This window comes from Oncorhynchus gorbuscha, linkage group LG15 (genome assembly GCF_021184085.1).
Source record: "Oncorhynchus gorbuscha isolate QuinsamMale2020 ecotype Even-year linkage group LG15, OgorEven_v1.0, whole genome shotgun sequence".
Classification (NCBI taxonomy): Eukaryota; Metazoa; Chordata; class Actinopteri; order Salmoniformes; family Salmonidae; genus Oncorhynchus; species Oncorhynchus gorbuscha.
In genome coordinates this window covers 42,061,230-42,078,730 of record NC_060187.1, presented here as the reverse complement: position 1 = coordinate 42,078,730, position 17,501 = coordinate 42,061,230, and the positions used below count along the sequence as shown (strand labels likewise).

General features: G+C 45.5%; 1 protein-coding gene across 9 annotated transcripts in view; it reads right to left on the bottom strand.

The window, feature by feature from the left end:
* Positions 1–17,501, bottom strand: part of LOC123997160 (unconventional myosin-IXb-like) — a 100,127-nt gene that overhangs the window by 22,379 nt on the left and 60,247 nt on the right. For 6 of the 9 annotated variants that reach the window (XM_046301267.1, XM_046301270.1, XM_046301264.1 and 3 more), the window contains exons 4-17: positions 12,706–12,768; positions 11,488–11,587; positions 9,398–9,498; positions 8,960–9,089; positions 8,350–8,439; positions 8,079–8,195; positions 7,692–7,826; positions 7,449–7,570; positions 7,117–7,258; positions 6,715–6,910; positions 5,294–5,369; positions 4,071–4,163; positions 2,425–2,538; positions 1,315–1,354 (exon numbers count right to left, since the gene is read on the bottom strand). In XM_046301267.1, the coding sequence (XP_046157223.1) occupies positions 1,315–1,354; positions 2,425–2,538; positions 4,071–4,163; positions 5,294–5,369; positions 6,715–6,910; positions 7,117–7,258; positions 7,449–7,570; positions 7,692–7,826; positions 8,079–8,195; positions 8,350–8,439; positions 8,960–9,089; positions 9,398–9,498; positions 11,488–11,587; positions 12,706–12,768 (1,519 nt within the window). The remainder of the gene's footprint in view (positions 1–1,314; positions 1,355–2,424; positions 2,539–4,070; positions 4,164–5,293; positions 5,370–6,714; positions 6,911–7,116; positions 7,259–7,448; positions 7,571–7,691; positions 7,827–8,078; positions 8,196–8,349; positions 8,440–8,959; positions 9,090–9,397; positions 9,499–11,487; positions 11,588–12,705; positions 12,769–17,501) is intronic. The other 3 variants (XM_046301271.1, XM_046301269.1, XM_046301273.1) reach the window with 3 other exon arrangements.

The following is a 17,501-nucleotide window of genomic DNA, read 5'->3' as shown; positions in this document are numbered from 1 at the left end:
TTCAGCTCATGAAACACGGGACCAACACTTTACGTTTATATTTTTTTTCAGTGTTCATTAGTGAAACACATTCGGCAGAAAAAAGCTTCATTTTGATCACATTAGAAGTGCAACACAATTTGGCTGGCAGAGCTACCAATGAAAAAGCAATATATTTTTTGCAAAAACAATGCATGGCAATCATATTTTATAATGTAGCAGATACATTCCCTAATGTTTTGCTTAAAGCTAATCTTGCATTTTACCAGAGAAAGGTAGGATGGCTACACCGAGTCAGAGCGCTGTCTGTTGATAGATTGCCCGTTTTGCACTTCTCCACTCGGATGAGAATTCACACAAGCACAAAATCAGTCTGATGCCAAGCAGATATTACAATAATAAGCATTTTAGATCTGTTCACAAAACGCAGCAAGCTATTCCTTATGCGTTTTATATTTTGCTGTGTAAAAAACCCTAAGAATTCTGCATTAACGCGACCCCTAAGTTACCTTGCTTGTTATCCAAATAAGTGGTTTAATTAATAAGGTGAAGGGGCATCATATTGTGTTAGCTTTCTGCCGTGCTTGAGTCAAAGCCCTTTGGGTGAGTTCTGTACAGATGCCACTGCCATCTTTTGATATCCTTGCGTTTTTTTGTCCTCAGTTCTTGACCCGTCTGCTCCTCCCCCATCTTCTCAGAGCAGGCAGGCCCGTTGCCCGAGCGACTCCTGACTCCACACAGACACAGCATGTACACATGCTGCTCCAGAGCCAGAGTACCGTTTTCCTTCTGACAAGCATGTCAAAACTTTTTTCATTTGCACAATGCAGCTCATTTACTTGTATTATGTCCAAAGTCAACAAAAATTACATTTGGTAGCTCCTACCTATATATTTATAATTTTATGAGCTGGATTGCCTGTCTTTGCAATTAGTTTATTCTCATTTGCGCTTGTTAACATATCTAGCTAGCAGCCTCCATGGAAATTCGCTATTACTTGTGCAAATTTGGTTAGCATTCTGGCAATAGACAGACAAATCTGGATAGCACCCAACCTTAGCGCGACAAACACACATCCAGTCAGTGGCAGTCCTGTGGGTGAAAACTGCTTGTTGATGAGGTCGAAGGAGAATGGCACGAATCGTGCACCCTAACAGGCGGGTACAACAGTGGTGTTGAAAACTGCATCTTGGAACGTACAACTCGTCGATCCTCGTCGCGGATGGGCTATTGCAGCAGATTCTCGGATTGTATATTATATTTATTTTTCAAATGACATTAATATAGGCGTGCACATAGCTGGCGTATGTATGATGTATGATGTATGAAGATTACCTTGGGTATGATCTGTTTCTGCTTCGCGTTCTTGTTTTTCCTGTGGGGAAGGGATAGGTTAGTGAGAGTGGCTCAGCTCAGAGACGTCGCTGAAAAGGTCTACGGGTGAGCATGGGGGCGAGCCGTGTTAGTATGGTGAGTCATGCTCAGTCAGTGAGGCGTGAGGGCTGGCACCTGGAGTATGGGTGGGATGACAAGGGCTGATGGAGGAAGGTTGCGGGATGGAGGAAGGGGGAACCTGGCCAACCAAAATCAGCCAGCCCGGCCGAGACCCATACGACCTATAGGATTACGAGACGTGTTCCCCCAGCTATCTTGTTTTCATCACTACATATAGAGCATTATATAAACCTTCGGTTTATAGTGGAACTGTTGCTATGTCCTGACTACACTGCTTGACAGTGTGTTATTTGTGAGGTCAACACTCAACTTTTGTTTTGTTTGACTGTTGAAAATACTTGCACAGACTATACCCAACAACTATAGTTTTATATAAGTTAAAAGAAACAATAATTTGTAACACACTTTTACGTTCTTTTTGACTTCACAGTCATACAGTTTCATCTAGAAGCCAATGCATTCAGGTGAGTAATGTCCTTGTTCATGCAGCAGCTGATATTCAAGCCATCAGTGCATCCTCAGCTTTTATCAAGGCCTCTGCATTTCCATTAAAACCCATAACGGCAAAAGCCTTGTTGCACTACAACATCAGCCTCATGCTAATCAACATCATATTGGGACCCAGTCTATCTGGGCCTTGCATTTCACTATCACGAGCAGCCTTGTGTTGTTGGGCATCGTTCTGCAAATAATTAGGATTCCTGTGAGGAGGTCTTTGTTCGTAGGTGCATTTTTCATGAGGTGTGGTCTCAAACAGCTAATTACCTAGCCTGTGTCTTTAACTGTCTGTCACGGGTTGAGAGCTTTAACAACCATGTGAGGTGAAGACATTTTTTTATGGTCAAATCAGGTGTGCTCGTGCTGGAACAAAATGTGCAACTAAGGGGAAGCCTCAAGAGTACTAAGGTTGAACACTGTTCGAGCTGGGTTGGACTTGCTAGGCCAAGCTGGGCTGGACTGAGCTGGAAGGGGCCAGGGCTACAGACTCACTGAAGGAGGTGTCGAGGGAACCGCAGGCGACCCCAGGACTGCAGCAGCTTGCGAGGGTCCTCACCATCCAGCTGCAAGTCCTTAATGGAGCTGATTATCTGGGCATGCATGTCCCTGATTCAACCCAGCAAGGGCCACAGTGGGTGAAGAGGATGGTGGGGAGGAGACGGGATGAGGGAGGGGTTGGGCACGGGGCATAAGGGGAGGGCAGGGGATGTAGGAACACCGCTGTTAGGACACCTCAAACGACAGAAAACCCCCCACCACCAAAGAACCCACTTCCAAAGAGAAACACACACAGAACCATTAGAGGTCTGAAGTCGAGAGCAAGTAAAACTTCTGGTTAACATGTGGGACAATGCCACTTCAGTTCAGACCACCCAACCATTGCTGCAGTAGAAAGTGAGAGGTTGTGCACGGTGTGGATGTTCGCACACACCATACTCCTGTAAGTAAGTATTGTGAGCATGCATTCCTGAATCAAAGCTTCAGTGGTTGACATCTTTTCTCCATGCTGGTGTTACACTGCTGGCGACTGGGATTGGTTTTATACTGGTGGTAAACTGGGGTGGACTGGTGTTGTTAAGATGGCTGTTCCTCTGGATCCATGCATTACTGTACTTACCACTCTGATCAATAAACCAAGGGAGGTCAGGCAGGAAGGGACGGGCCCATAAGGTACCATAGAAAAAACGGCCCTTAGACATGACGTTGTTCAAATTTTCAGGTCTGAAGGGACCAGATAGGGGGAAGCAGTATGGTGGAAACTCCCCCAAGCTAATCGAAAGCTTAGGTGGAGCTATACCCATCTTACTAACACCTATCATCTTTGCAAACACACAAGGGGTAGGGCCCTAAGGAAGGAGCTAGGGGTGGTTTAAACACAACTGCTCAGTTCCTCTCAGAGAATGCTCATATTAGAACGGGGGCTTTTGGTCCATTTAGAAACTACAATGATACATTTCACTTTCTCCGTCGGCAATTGTTTATTACATTTCCGACCTCATCACTAGTACTCCAGGACCTGAGATGTATAGCACTTGCCCTGACCTGTTTCATTAACTAAACTTTACTACTACTGTTTACAGTGTGCACACGTTCTTAAATGCTGTACTAACCACATGTTAGTGTGCCCAGCCTTTCCAGTTGTTTCCTCCCAGTAAATCAGTAGATTATCAGAGCAGGGCAGCACTAAGACCTTCCTGTGTTCTACATTAACAATAATAAACTAGGGTGTTGAGAGGTTACCGTGGCCGAGAGATGAAGAGCGAAAGAAAGGGAGACAGTAACAAGAGCAATGTGGTGGAAAATAGAGAGCTAGAATGGGGGGGAAGAGAATAAGAACAAGACGCAGCCTGTTGATTATAAAGGAAAATGTTTACAGTGTTTGATGTTTATATGAAGTATTTTTCTGTTGTCTGACTCTGCATGTTTCATATTAGGACTTCCCTTTCCAAACTAAAGAAACCTATGCCTGCTGCAAACCTTCATGACGTAGAGTCTCTTGTGTATCTCTGACATGATGAATATGAGCAAACTCAGAGCGGGAATGAGCCATAGGCTAACTGCCCGTAAAAACAACACTGTCCCTTCCTCCTGCTTGACCTCCCTCCATCCTTCTTCCTGCTCTCCTCCAGTCCACTTACTTCTTACTCTCATAGCTAGCAAAGATGTCTTCGAAGGCCTCTAGTGGGCGCTCGTCAGAGTGATCAAAGTAGAAATCGAGCATAGAAGCCCGTCTGTGGAGGGGAGAGAACAGCACACGGGGTCACCCAGGGGCAGGGGAGAAAACGCAGGGGCCAGGATGACATGAAGGAGGATTCATTCCACAATAGAGATATTATGGATTTGATTCATGGATTTGACAGAGCTTGCGTCATACAAGCGACCAGGAAGCACACATGGGAGCCAACTGTTTCATTCAGTTCCATTTACCGGGGGACTAGTGGGAGTTCTATTTGGCTCCCAGTACAGATACACTTCCTGAACAATCTTGTGATTCATAATCATGATAACACTGTCTGATCCTGCTTCATGTAATCCTAGGCGCTGGGACACGGATCCAACAGTACGGGTGCTCACCCTTTCATTTGTCATCTTTGTGACAAATGGATTTCTTAAAAATACTTTTACAAATAAAATGGGGATTGATGACCAAATCACAACATGTTCTCTGTGAGAGGCCCCCCAATCAGGGACTAGTAAGGGGCTTGTTATTGTAAGGCAAACTGATTTAACCAACAAATCTTTTGTCTGTATAGTATAGATTCAGTGAGATGACTTGGTCTTGGATCAAGGTAGTCGGGTTTGTGCATTTAAGTGGATTTCTGATGGAAGACTGAGGCATTGCCCATGGGCTTTAACGCCACAGGCACACTGGTAGATTGTAATCACTGTGAACACCTGCCGTTGTGCCTCAGAGAGAGAGAGAGAGAGAGAGAGAGAGAGAGAGAGAGAGAGAGAGAGAGAGAGAAAGAGAAAGAGAAAGAGAAAGAGAAAGAGAAAGAGAAAGAGAAAGAGAAAGAGAAAGAGAAAGAGAAAGAGAAAGAGAAAGAGAAAGAGAGAGAGAGAGAGAGAGAGAGAGACCCATCTGTCAACCATGACATCACACCCAAAACAGTAGAGGAAGATGGCCCATTTCACAACGCTACCAGAGTATGTCTCAATTTCCACATTAACATACTATCTAGTACGCATGGCGAGGGCCAGCCATTTTTTGTGACCATGTGACCTAACAGGAAAAACACACAAGGGCCCTATGCATGGGCAATACATCACTTCTTTCTAAGTGGCACAGAAATGTGGATACTGGGACAAATGTTTCCCTTCTTCCCTGTGTGTCCCTCTCTGTCAGAGGTCTGTGCCTTACCGGTACATCCTTTCTACAGGCGTGTTGGACCTCTGCAGCTCCCCCAAAGGAGTCCTGGAAGTGGGGCGCTGCACACCTGTTAAACACAAACCGACATCAGACACACATATAGGTTCTAAAGAGACGAACAGACTGCACCGCATGACCCCTGCCTGTCAGAAATCAGAATAGTCCAGTTGAGTCCTTCCAGGGGCCATTTCCCTGCTTTGTTTTTCCTTGATTCAATTTAATACCATTAATCCCTTTAAAAATACCCTCTTACGTCAATGGGCCACTTTTCTCATCTAGTCAACACAACAAAACTTCTCTGGCGGATAATGACTGAAGCTTGCAGGGAAAAACCTGACATTTCAAAAGCCTCATGTTTCCCCCCCAAGCCCTGCTAAACTAATTAAGCTAACACAAGTAAGCATACTGCAATTATTGGTTACTGTGCATGTTACAGTTCAGGTAGTACAGTTCTAACTCTGAGACATGGCTGTAGACTCCTATAGTGTCTAAAGCATGTGTACACCTATACAATCAGCCGCCCACTGCACCACGGCTCCCAGCTGTACACGTACTGCACCACGGCTCCCAGCTGTACACGTACTGCACCACGGCTCCCAGCTGTACACGTACTGCACCACGGCTCCCAGCTCCCAGCTCCCAGCTGTACACGTACTGCACCACGGCTCCCAGCTGTACACGTACTGCACCACGGCTCCCAGCTGTACACGTACTGCACCACGGCTCCCAGCTGTACACGTACTGCACCACGGCTCCCAGCTGTACACGTACTGCACCACGGCTCCCAGCTGTACACGTACTGCACCACGGCTCCCAGCTGTACACGTACTGCACCACGGCTCCCAGCTGTACACGTACTGCACCACGGCTCCCAGCTGTACACGTACTGCACCACGGCTCCCAGCTGTACACCACCACGGCTCCCAGCTGTACACGTACTGCACCACGGCTGTACCCAGCACCACTGCTCCAGCTGTACGTACTGCACCACTGCTCCAGCTGTACACGTACTGCACCACTGCTCCAGCTGTACACGTACTGCACCACTGCTCCAGCTGTACACGTACTGCACCACTGCTCCAGCTGTACACGTATTGTACCACTGCTCCAGCTGTACACGTATTGTACCACTGCTCCAGCTGTACACGTATTGTACCACTGCTCCAGCTGTACACGTATTGTACCACTGCTCCAGCTGCTCCAGCTGTACACGTATTGTACCACTGCTCCAGCTGTACACGTATTGTACCACTGCTCCAGCTGTACACGTATTGTACCACTGCTCCAGCTGTACACGTATTGTACTACTGCTCCAGCTGTACACGTATTGTACTACTGCTCCAGCTGTACACGTATTGTACTACTGCTCCAGCTGTACACGTATTGTACTACTGCTCCAGCTGTACACGTACCTGCGGTCTTGGCGGCCCAGCGGCGTCCAGCCTCGTTGAAGGCAGCCATCCCCCTGATGGTGGCTCGCAGGATGCCCCAGCGGAACATGGCCACAGGGTCCATCCCGATCAGCTGACGCACGTAGGCCCGGTCACTGCTGCGCAGTAGAGCCACAATGTCTGGACGCATGTGGTCCGTATTCTTCTCCCGGAAGTCCTGCCAGGAGAGTCACAAGGAGACGTTTAAGGATGTTGAGGCCATTTTAGAGTCGCTGCTAAGATTATTAACGCACTGAACAACAATTAGATGTCAGTAACAATGAACAGTTACACAAATACAAGAAGCCTCGCCCAACCCCCTAGACATTACATGATAGTAAACACGGAGTCTGACTATGTTGGTGGGTGGTTGTCCATCCCTACCTTGATCTGGTATTTGACTTTCCCAGCGAAGTGGTGGATGACAAAGGCAGGCTCCATCACAGGCGTGGGCACAAAGTACTTATTCTCCTGGTGCTGCTGCTTAAACTTGGCCAGCAGGGTCTTATCAGTGGCATGGGGGAAGCTGAAGAGCAGGAGAGAAAATAGAGGGCGTGAGAGAAGGAGGGGGGAGACGAGACGTATACCGTTTGAACCTGCATCTCATCTAAAATGTAATTTATTGCCGCTTACAGGCAACTATGGAGCAAAGCAAATCTTTAGGCTGCAGTCACTTCTGGCACATGAAGATCAACACATGGGGGGGATGTCCTTACTTGCTCTCCTCGTCCAGTAGGTACAGGAGACCAGTGGGCTTCTTGCTGATGAGGTGGATGCAGCCCACGTTGTCAGTGTAGTCTATGTTGTGCCAGGTGATGCCCTCCGCCTGGTACTCCTCCTGTAATGGACCAATAACACGGTCAGAGCTAAAGACATAGGATCAGCTCTGTTATACTGTCCTTATGGCACCATAGAGTCTGTTATTCTATTTCAATAAGGCGCACCCAGGCCCAACTCACCTGCTCAAGTTTGAAGATGTGCTGGTTGAAGTAATACTGAAGCTGCTCGTTAGCATAGTTGATACAGAACTGCTCAAAGCTGTTGGTCTCAAAGTCCTCAAAGCCAAATATGTCCAGGACCCCTATTGACAAACACTGGAACAGAACAAATACATACAGTAGATCAGTTCGAAATGTAGGTAAGATGGCCTAATAATGTCACCAATATCATACTAGAGCTCTGGTTAGTTCATTCTTTTTTTTAGTCATTTGCATAGAAATATACTTTTTTCTAGTTATTTCTGGGGAACTGCCGACATGTCTGGCCTTGACAATGATGAAACATGGAGAGGGGAACTCTAAGCTGCATTCCTAGGTCTGTGCTGTTGTGTGTGTATGTTCTCTTACCGGGACAGATTCCTCCATGTCTTTCTTGTTGAGCAGTGCATGATTGATGCGCAGGACAATCCAGTTGAACAGTGCACTGTACAGAGACTTGGCCATGGAGTCTCTCGCAGTGATGGCCTGAGAGACAGAATGGGAGAGAGACAGAGAGAAGGGTGAATGGGAGTAGACCGACACACAGGGAAAAGGAGACCAACGACGACACACAATGATCCCGGGGAAGAAATCCAGCAAGATAATGATAGACTGATATTCAGGGCTTATGGTTGCCTACCTCACTGTGGCTGTAGGGCAGAATCAGCTTGTCATTGACTGTCACCGTTTTCCTCTTAGTTAATGCCTCGACCAGCAACTCCTCTTCCACCTGGGAGGTCACACAGAGATGACATTACACTCACAATTCTCAAAGCTTGCGACACTACTAGGGACAGACCAAAAATACATACATTTAGTGGAGAGGAGGCTTCCTGTATAATCATTGGGTAGAACCAGGCTTCGTCAGTGGACAATAATAGAACACACTTACTGTTTGGGGATGAAACGGATAACCAGCCACATGTTCAGATTTTTACAATGCTCTAAACTCAACTACATTTGTCTCAGTGGACCATTAAGACAAATGTAGTTGGGCCCATTTTAGTCTCCCTATAGCAGGGATAAGTTTGTCATTTTAGATCATAATAAATTAACATGGGGCCTGATCCTAGATCAGTACTCCTACACTGAGACGCTTAGTGCGCAGGCCCCATTTCAAAAACATATTTTTTTATTTTGCTGAATCAGTGTTGAATCAGTGTTCCCACAGATACTGCATCCCTCCAGGACCCAGAGTAAAGACTACTCGCTCATTGATGTGTAGACAAGAGCAGCAGAGCCATTGTTACCTTGAGCAGGTCTGAGAGGGTAGCCAGGACTTCCGGTGGTCCCACGTCCAGTCCCTCGTCTCGGCCTGTTGACGTCTGCCTGTACGTCACGTTGCCCAGGTACAAGATGGCCGACAGCACAGAGAAGATCCTGCAGCAGACAGGTGTCATTATCATAGAACCACAATGAATAGAACAGGCCTTCCTTCTACAGTATTTCTATTTTTCTGCCAAATTGGATGCACATGACTGCCAACTACTGGAACAACTGCATCAGAGGAAAGGGTTGTCTGGCTACGTTTGGGCAGGAGATTCAAGTGGATCCAAGTAACGCCAACAGACTACAGCATACGCAAATCTATATGACCCATTTGCATTAGACAGCCATTTAATGGATCAAATGGGGTGTGGTGCCCTTGAAGTAGTGGAGATTGACTGCCCATTGGCATGTTCACTCACTGTTTCTTAGTGGCAGACAGGAAGCCCACCATCTCCATGGCCTGCTGCAGCCTCTCAAAATCATGACGCAGGTCTTCTTCATCTTCGATCTTAAAGTTTTGCTGCACAGAGACAGGAGAATGGGGAGAGCGGTTCATTAACATGCAGCGCACATATGGGCAAGAAACTAGGAGAACAGAGCACATGCAGGCCATTCACTGCATAACAATGACACCGCATACCAGGTTTACTACCAACTGAATCAGATGGGGAATGTTACCTTGAGCCAGTTCAAGTACAGGGAAAGAGATTATTAAGACATGCGGAACCCAGGAATAGAATGAGAATCAGGGTACAAAGGATTATACAGTTTAAGTCGGAAGTTTACATACACCTTGGCCAAATACATTTAAAATCAGTTTTTCACAATTCCTTGCATTTAATCTGAGTACACATTTCCTGACTAAGGTCAGCTAGGATCACCACTATTTTAAGTATGTGATGAAATGTCAGAATAATAGTAGAGAATTATTTATTTCAGCTTTTATTTCGTTCCTCACATTCCCAGTGGGTCAGAAGTTCACAGACACTCAATTAGTATTTGGTAGCATTGCCTTTAAATTGTTTAACCTGGGTCAAACGTTTCAGGTAGCCTTCCACAAGCTTCCCACAATAAGTTGGGTGAATTTTGGCACATTCCTCCTAAAACAGAGTCAGGTTTGTAGGCCTCCTTGCTCGCACACGCTTTTTCATGTTCTATAGGATTAAGGTCAGGGCTTTGTGATGGCCACTCCAATACCTAGACTTTGTTGTCCTTAAGCCATTTTGCCACAACTTTGGAAGTATTCTTGGGGTCATTGTCCATTTGGAAGACCAATATGCAACCAAGATGTTGCATATGTTGAAGCAACATCAAGACAATTCCCGCCTCATGATGCCATCTATTTTGTGATTTGCACCAGTCCCTCCTGCAGCAAAGCACCCCCACAACATGATGCTGCCACCCCCGTGCTTCACGGTTGGGATGGTGTTTCTTCAGCTCGCAAGCCCCCCCCTTTTCCTCCAAACATAACAATGGTCATTATGGCCAAACAGTTATATTTTTGTTTCATCAGACCAGAGGACATTTCTCCATAAAGTACGATCTTCGTCCCCATGTGCAGTTGCAAACTGTAGTCTGGCTTTTTTATGGTAGTTTTGGAGCAATGGCTTCATACTTGCTGAGCTGCCTTTCAGGTTATGTCGATATAGTACTCATTTTACTGTGGATATAGATACTTTTGTACCCGTTTCCTCCAGCATCTTCACAAGGTCCTTTGCTGTTCTTCTAGGATTGATTTGCACTTTTCGCACCAAAGTACGTTCACCTCTAGGAGACAGAACGCTTCTCCTTCCTGAGCGGTATGATGGTTGCGTGGTCCCATGGTGTTTATACTTGCGTACAGTTGTTTGTACAGAGGAGCGTGGTACCTTCAGGCATTTGGAAATTGCGCCCAAGGATGAACCAGACTTGTGGAGGTCTAGAGTAGAGTAGATGTCCTAACCGACTTGTCAAAACTATCGTATGTTAACAAGAAATTTGTGGAGTGGTTGAAAAACAAGTTTTAATGCCTCCAACCTAATTGTATGTAAACTTCTGAATGTAGTTAAGGGACGATAATAAAAAGGTACTGTACAGAAGAGAACACCGCAGAAAATCAGATCAGTACCTAGGGAACTAACTAATGGGGATGTGGCTCTAGATTTAGTAGTGGTGTATACAGTAATTGGATATATACTGCTTGAGGTAGAGAAATACATGTACTGTGCTAAGAAAAACATTACTAGTGTAGTGTAACTACGTAAAACCAGTGTGTGTGTGTCATTGCTGAGGGGAGGATGGCTCATAATAATGTCTGGAACGGAGCGAAAAACACATGGAAACCATGTGTTTGATGTTGATACCTTTCCACTCCAGCCATTACCACTTGCCCATCCTCCCAAATGAAGGTACCACCAACCTGTGTGTGTGTGTGTGTGTGTGTGTGTGTGTGTGTGTGTGTGTGTGTGTGTGTGTGTGTGTGTGTGTGTGTGTGTGTGTGTGTGTGTGTGTGTGTGTGTGTGTGTGATACCTGCTTGAGGTAGAGGTAATCTTCAGGCTGCAGGAGTTTGAACTCCTTGCGCTCCTCCTCGGACGCTCCCACCAGTAGATAGTAAAACACATGGTAGTTCCTACAGGAACACAAAACCATGTTTAGTGCGTTCCGTAAAATGTGTTTTGTGTGTGGATAGTGTGGTTTTCGGCTTTTATTATTTGTTTGCTTTCGTTATTTGGTGAAGGTGATATATTTTAAGGTGGCAATAAATAAATCATTCATTTAATTTTAATAAACGTACTTCTTATATTGAGAAATAAATAACTTTTTATTGGTACACATACACATATTTAGCAGATGTCACTGTGGGTGTAGCGAATCACTTGTGTTCCTAGCACTCAGAAGTCAACACTGCGGTAGTATTAGTTTCCACCACCCAACATTGACTCTGTGTCTAAGGTGCAAGACTAGTAATGAGCGGGAATGCTGCTATCAGTTGTTCCAGTCTTGCCATCAGGTGGCCGGTCAGCTTGCATTGTTGTAAAACCACACGGGCATAATGAGTTTCCATGTTTACTACTGAGTCTCGCTGACATCAGACACAGGCAGACGTGATCAAAACAAAAGCTCATTTCAACAGACGTGTTGGCATATGAGTAACATGAGTAGTGCATGATACTATAATACTACAACTCCTGTAATACTACAACTCAGACACATCTAGTGAGAACAAGGGTTCATTCTGTTTATAGGCTATACCAACCCCAACCAAAGCATTTGTAGTAGAAATAGTAGCACTTTTTATTTTACCTTTATTTAACTAGGCAAGTCAGTTAAGATCAAATTCTTATTTTCAATGACGGCCTAGGAACAGTGGGTTAACTGCCTGTTCAGGGGGCAGAACGACAGATTTGTACCATGTCAGCTCAGGGATCCGAACTTGCAACCTTTCGGTTACTAGTCCAACGCTCTAACCACTAGACTACGCTGCCGCCCCACTACGGTGCTAGTCATGGGTAAAAAAATTATTCTTTTCATTTTTATTCCTCAAAAAAAAAATAGTCTGTTCACATATTGATGCAACTCTTTGGCACATATAAGTTAGCTCTGTGTCTAGGCCCGAAAGTCACCCTTGGACATGGCATGTTAACTGAATATGAAAAAGGCACCCAGGGGATCGTCCCTCTGTTTGTACAGAGGGCCTCCACAGGTCAATAGGGTTCAAAGATCATGACCTCTGCTGTTGCCCTTTACCTCTCATTCTTTTCTCTGGAGACCAGGCGAGACTTCTCCAGGAGATACTTCTCCACGATTGCCCTGAGAATGAGAGAGAGAGGAGAGGGGCAAGGTGAAAGGGGAGGGGGGAGAGAGAATGAAAACATCAATCAAGTCACACTGGAGTTAGTCTGGTCCTTTCACTTGGCTCTGTGTCTCGTGTTCGTGTGGCGGGCGAGTTCATGTGTAAGGGTCATAAAAGCGGGATGGTATTGACTGAGGAGGAGGGGAAGCAACGGCAGATGGTCAGTGGAACAATAAAGACTTGAACAAAGAGTCCAGATATGGACAGCCTTAGCGGGGTGCATAGTGGCATGGTCATGTTAACGTGCATCAAAATAGCCACTACAAGCAAGAGTTTGAAACTGCTCTAATTAAATTTCAGGCATATGGAAAACATGAAGCTAATCTTCCTGTTTATTGACAAACTAAAAATAGAGTGTCAGGGCGATGGCTGAGTGGTGTGTGTATATTAACCCCTTACATTTGTGGAAATTGGCCTACATGGATAGGGCCAAATTGAAATGTTTCTAGCAGAATAACTATAAAAAGCATACATACCACGGGAGCAATTGAAAGGGAAACACTTGATGGAGAAAATGATCAGAGCAACAGTTCACCTGACAAGACTGAATCTGAAGTATTACACTTGATTTTGTGCATTTTTACATATCCTGTACATTTCACAGCATTTGTCAGTATAAGAGTTGTCATTGAAATTGGGGTAGGTGGTACAAGATAATAAAAAACTAGGGTTTGAGTGAGGTCTAACTAGTGTCTCCAAGTGGCCACACACCTCTCCAAACTGGGCACAGTTCCTAAGTCATTTCAGTACACTTATGATTCAAGGAGAGAGCCTTCAACTATAAGGTGCTTTTAGCTCTTCTAGACTTGCCGTTGAGGAAGTGAAGCAAGCACAGTTTTGTTTGGAACACAGCCCTGCGTCCCCACCGGCACACAATTACTGTCGTTGTTTACGCAATCCAAAAAACATTTCATTATAAATCTCAATCTGGGTCCGGTGGGCATCATGGCTAGCTAAGTTATAAAATACGATCTTGCTTTCAAAAAAAGGCACTTCAGACCGATTGTAAATTTTGGTCCGCACAGAATGGAGTCGTGAGTGCATTCACGTGCGTGTTCCACGGCTACTTTTCTGCACAATACAAACACAGGCTCATTGTATTCAGGACAACCCAGGCTATAATGCATGTCATCCTCGCAACTGTGATCATCAAGGTTGATACTGTAAATGACATGAGTTTTCAAAACATGGAAATGAGAAGTACACATTTGGACTTCTAGGTGTGTGGTTTTGCTTGTACGACGTCAAGCGGTATTCATTATAATCCTCAACATCTCATCTTTCGGAACAGACTCCTCTCGACGTAGAGAATTTCCCCACACTTGGTTAACAAATGAATGAAAAGTAGTGCAATTAGCAGGCCTTTCCCTCATTTGTGGCATCTTCCTGTTACGCGTGCGGTGCTCAAGTTTATAACGTCCGTTAGTCAAAACCCATACAGGGCTATGGAGCGGAAAACCTGAGCTCTGACATGAATAGCATGTTATCGTACAGCCACTGTGTTCCAATGTAGGCACTTCTCAAAGACAATCTGGCATTTTCAACTGTTTACAGGATGACAGGTGCTGTGAGTGGCAAGGGTTAACACTCGTAGCTCAGGCAGGCAGAATGCCCAGTGCTGGGCATGGAAACTTCACTAACTGGCCCGCTGTCTCTTTATAGAGCTGATCTAATAAAAAGCAATGCCAGGCCAGAATGTGCACTAATGCATTACCACAACCAAGCTAAGGGGCTACTGCCTATGATATATTATCTTCATCATTAAGGTCCATATGCAATGCAGACACACTATGACCGATACAGACAGACACACAGTTCAAGACCAGACTATGGATATTGGATAGATCCTCAAACTAAGAAGAAACTCCAGGTATCACAGTGAGAGTTTAATCTCCAAATCCCAGGCAGTGAAAGCTAGTGAGATCCAGTGAGCCAGCTAGACTAATGCGGCACTGAGCGATAGAACCAGCGTTTCCATTTGAATCATTTAGCAGAGGCCCTTGTGAAGAACGACTTACAGGAGCAATTAGGGTTAAGTGCCATGCTCAAGGGCACAGATTTTTCACCTACGTGGATCACGATTCCAACCAGTTACTGGCCCAACACTCTTAAAGCACTACGCTACAGTACATGCTTTCCTCTGCTGCTCCATCCACTGCTGCTCAGCAAGCCATTGTTCAGCAGAATGTCAGCACTGTCTAGCTGTAATCAATGGCTTCGGAATGACAGACCGAGACCCTCAACTACAAGCATAACATGCTCAACCAGCACTACTACAGCTCAGCCTCTGAAGTCTCAATGGCAACATTTCAGCCATCGATATTCAATTACTTTGACCCCTCTCAAGCTAAACAATTCAATAAAAAGTCATGTGTCCCTGTTTTAAGTTGCCTGACAACTCCAACTAAATTATTCCGCTGCTCTATGTTCGCTACATACTTCAGTTTGACACTGCCATCGTTGAAGTCGTTTGTGGTGCTGCAGGATTGTTTTGAGAATACAGATTATTTATGTTGAAAAGATTAATCCTGACTCCTCCATCTACATTGAGGAATATAGATGGTCAATCACAGGCTTCATTAGGAAATGTATTGATGTTTTACCCACAACAACAATCCGGACATGCCACAACCAAAAACCCTAGATGAACGGAGATATCCGTACAATGGTGATAGCCCGTACTGCAGCATTCAATGTCAGCAAAATGAACCCTGATGACTTGGTGGCGCGCGACATGTACAAGGAAAGCAGGTATGAGCTTTGCAAATCCATTAGGGATGCATAAAGACCATACAGATTCTTGAATTGATGTTCGAGAACTCAGACCCGCGTCACATATGGCAAGGACTACAAGGGCAAATCCAGCCGTGCGGTGCCTACCGAAGCACTTAACACTTTCTATGCTCACTCCTTGCTCCAGACGACCAGGTGCTTTTGCTCTCAGAGGCCGACATGAGGAAAACTCAAGACTTGAATGCTCACATAGCCGCTGGCCCAGGTGGCATCCCTGGCCAAAAAAAGTGACATGCCCAAATGACTATCACCCCTCAGTGTGTGCTGACCAGCTGGCGGGCATTTTTCAGACATCTTGAACCTGTCCCAGGCTATAGTCCAACTGCTTCAAGACCACCACCATTGTCCCAGTGACCAAGAAAAAAAAAATATCACCCAGTCACACTCACCTCTGTCATTATGGAGTGCTTCAAAAGGCTGGTCATGGCACACAAGGCCAGCGTGCTAGGCACACTGGACCCAATAATTTGCCTACAGAGCGCCAACAGATTCACGGAAAATGCCATTTTTATCACTATTCACACAGCCATAACACAATAACTCCTGTGTGAGAATGCTTTTCATTGACTACAGTTCAGCATTCAACATTATTGTTAACTCCAAGCTCGACACCAAGCTCAGAACCCCACCCTCTGCAACTGGATCCTGGACTTCCTGATGGGTAGACCACAGGCAGAGAGGACTCGCAACACCCCCTCCACACCCTCTTAACACAGGGGCCCCCCAGGGGTGTGTCCTCAGTCCTCTGCTGTACAATGTACACCAACGACTGCGTGACATTTCACAAAATTTGGCATGCCGCCCCAGGGTCCTCTCCAAATACTACCGCCGTGCCATGACCATTTGCATCATTGCCTGGTACGGGATTTGCTTGGTCCACGAACGCAAGGCCCAGTACATCACTGGCACGCAGCATCAAGGACCCCATACACAAGCTGTTCTCTCACTTACCGGCAGGCTGACTGTATAGGAGCAAGAGGTCTGAAACCGTCTCAGGGCCTGTTGGTTTCTACAAGCCATCAGACTGCTGAACACTTGAACTGACCACCTGCTTCGATTCTCCTCACCTTAGCACACATGCACTCACTCATGCACACATCTACTTGGACATACATTCATGCCACACACACCTGGCTGCTACCAGACTCTTATTATACTGCTCAGTTTATGCACTGCCCCCATTCACCCCCTTCCCCAATACAAGTGTAAATATTGGACTATAAAATGGTATGTATTATATTTATGCTAAAATCTTTATTCTATTCTACTGAGCTAATGACTGTGTTCCTATTCTTATCTTTTATCATTTCTTATTGGTGTTGCATTGTCAAGGAGGAACATGCAAGTGAGCATTTAGTTGGATCATCCACTATGACGAATAAAACTAGGTGACGTCAAAATGAGTGGCGTTGTACAAAACAAAGTCATCAGTGATTGGATCATCTCTAACCAATCACTGTATCAAAGCCAATGACGCATTTTCAAAACATCGCTTTACCAACGTGTTTTCTGGCTCTAGCCTAACCCATTGGTCTCAAGCGCCAATCAGAATGGTTAGAATGTGTTTCTGTTCTGAAAATCGTTGGGAGACTCAGACGCATTGCGGAGAAGAAAGTAACGTCTATTGGCATGGTGTAGCGTTTGTAATATCTTCACTGAAACGTTTGGGAGCAGCACCTCTGTTAGAGAGGAAATGACAGAGCAGAGCAGTGTGTGACGCAGGCGGTAACCAGAGAGACTGCAGGCAGAGAGGGGAAGGAGGCTCTGCTTTAACTTGGGCCAGCAGGCTTCAAACAGAAACAACTAATACACTTCTCACTAGCCTTGTATGGTATGATGGAAGTAACAGCCGCTGTCTGCTGTCACGGAGGTTTCTGCTAGTCACATTACAGTTCTA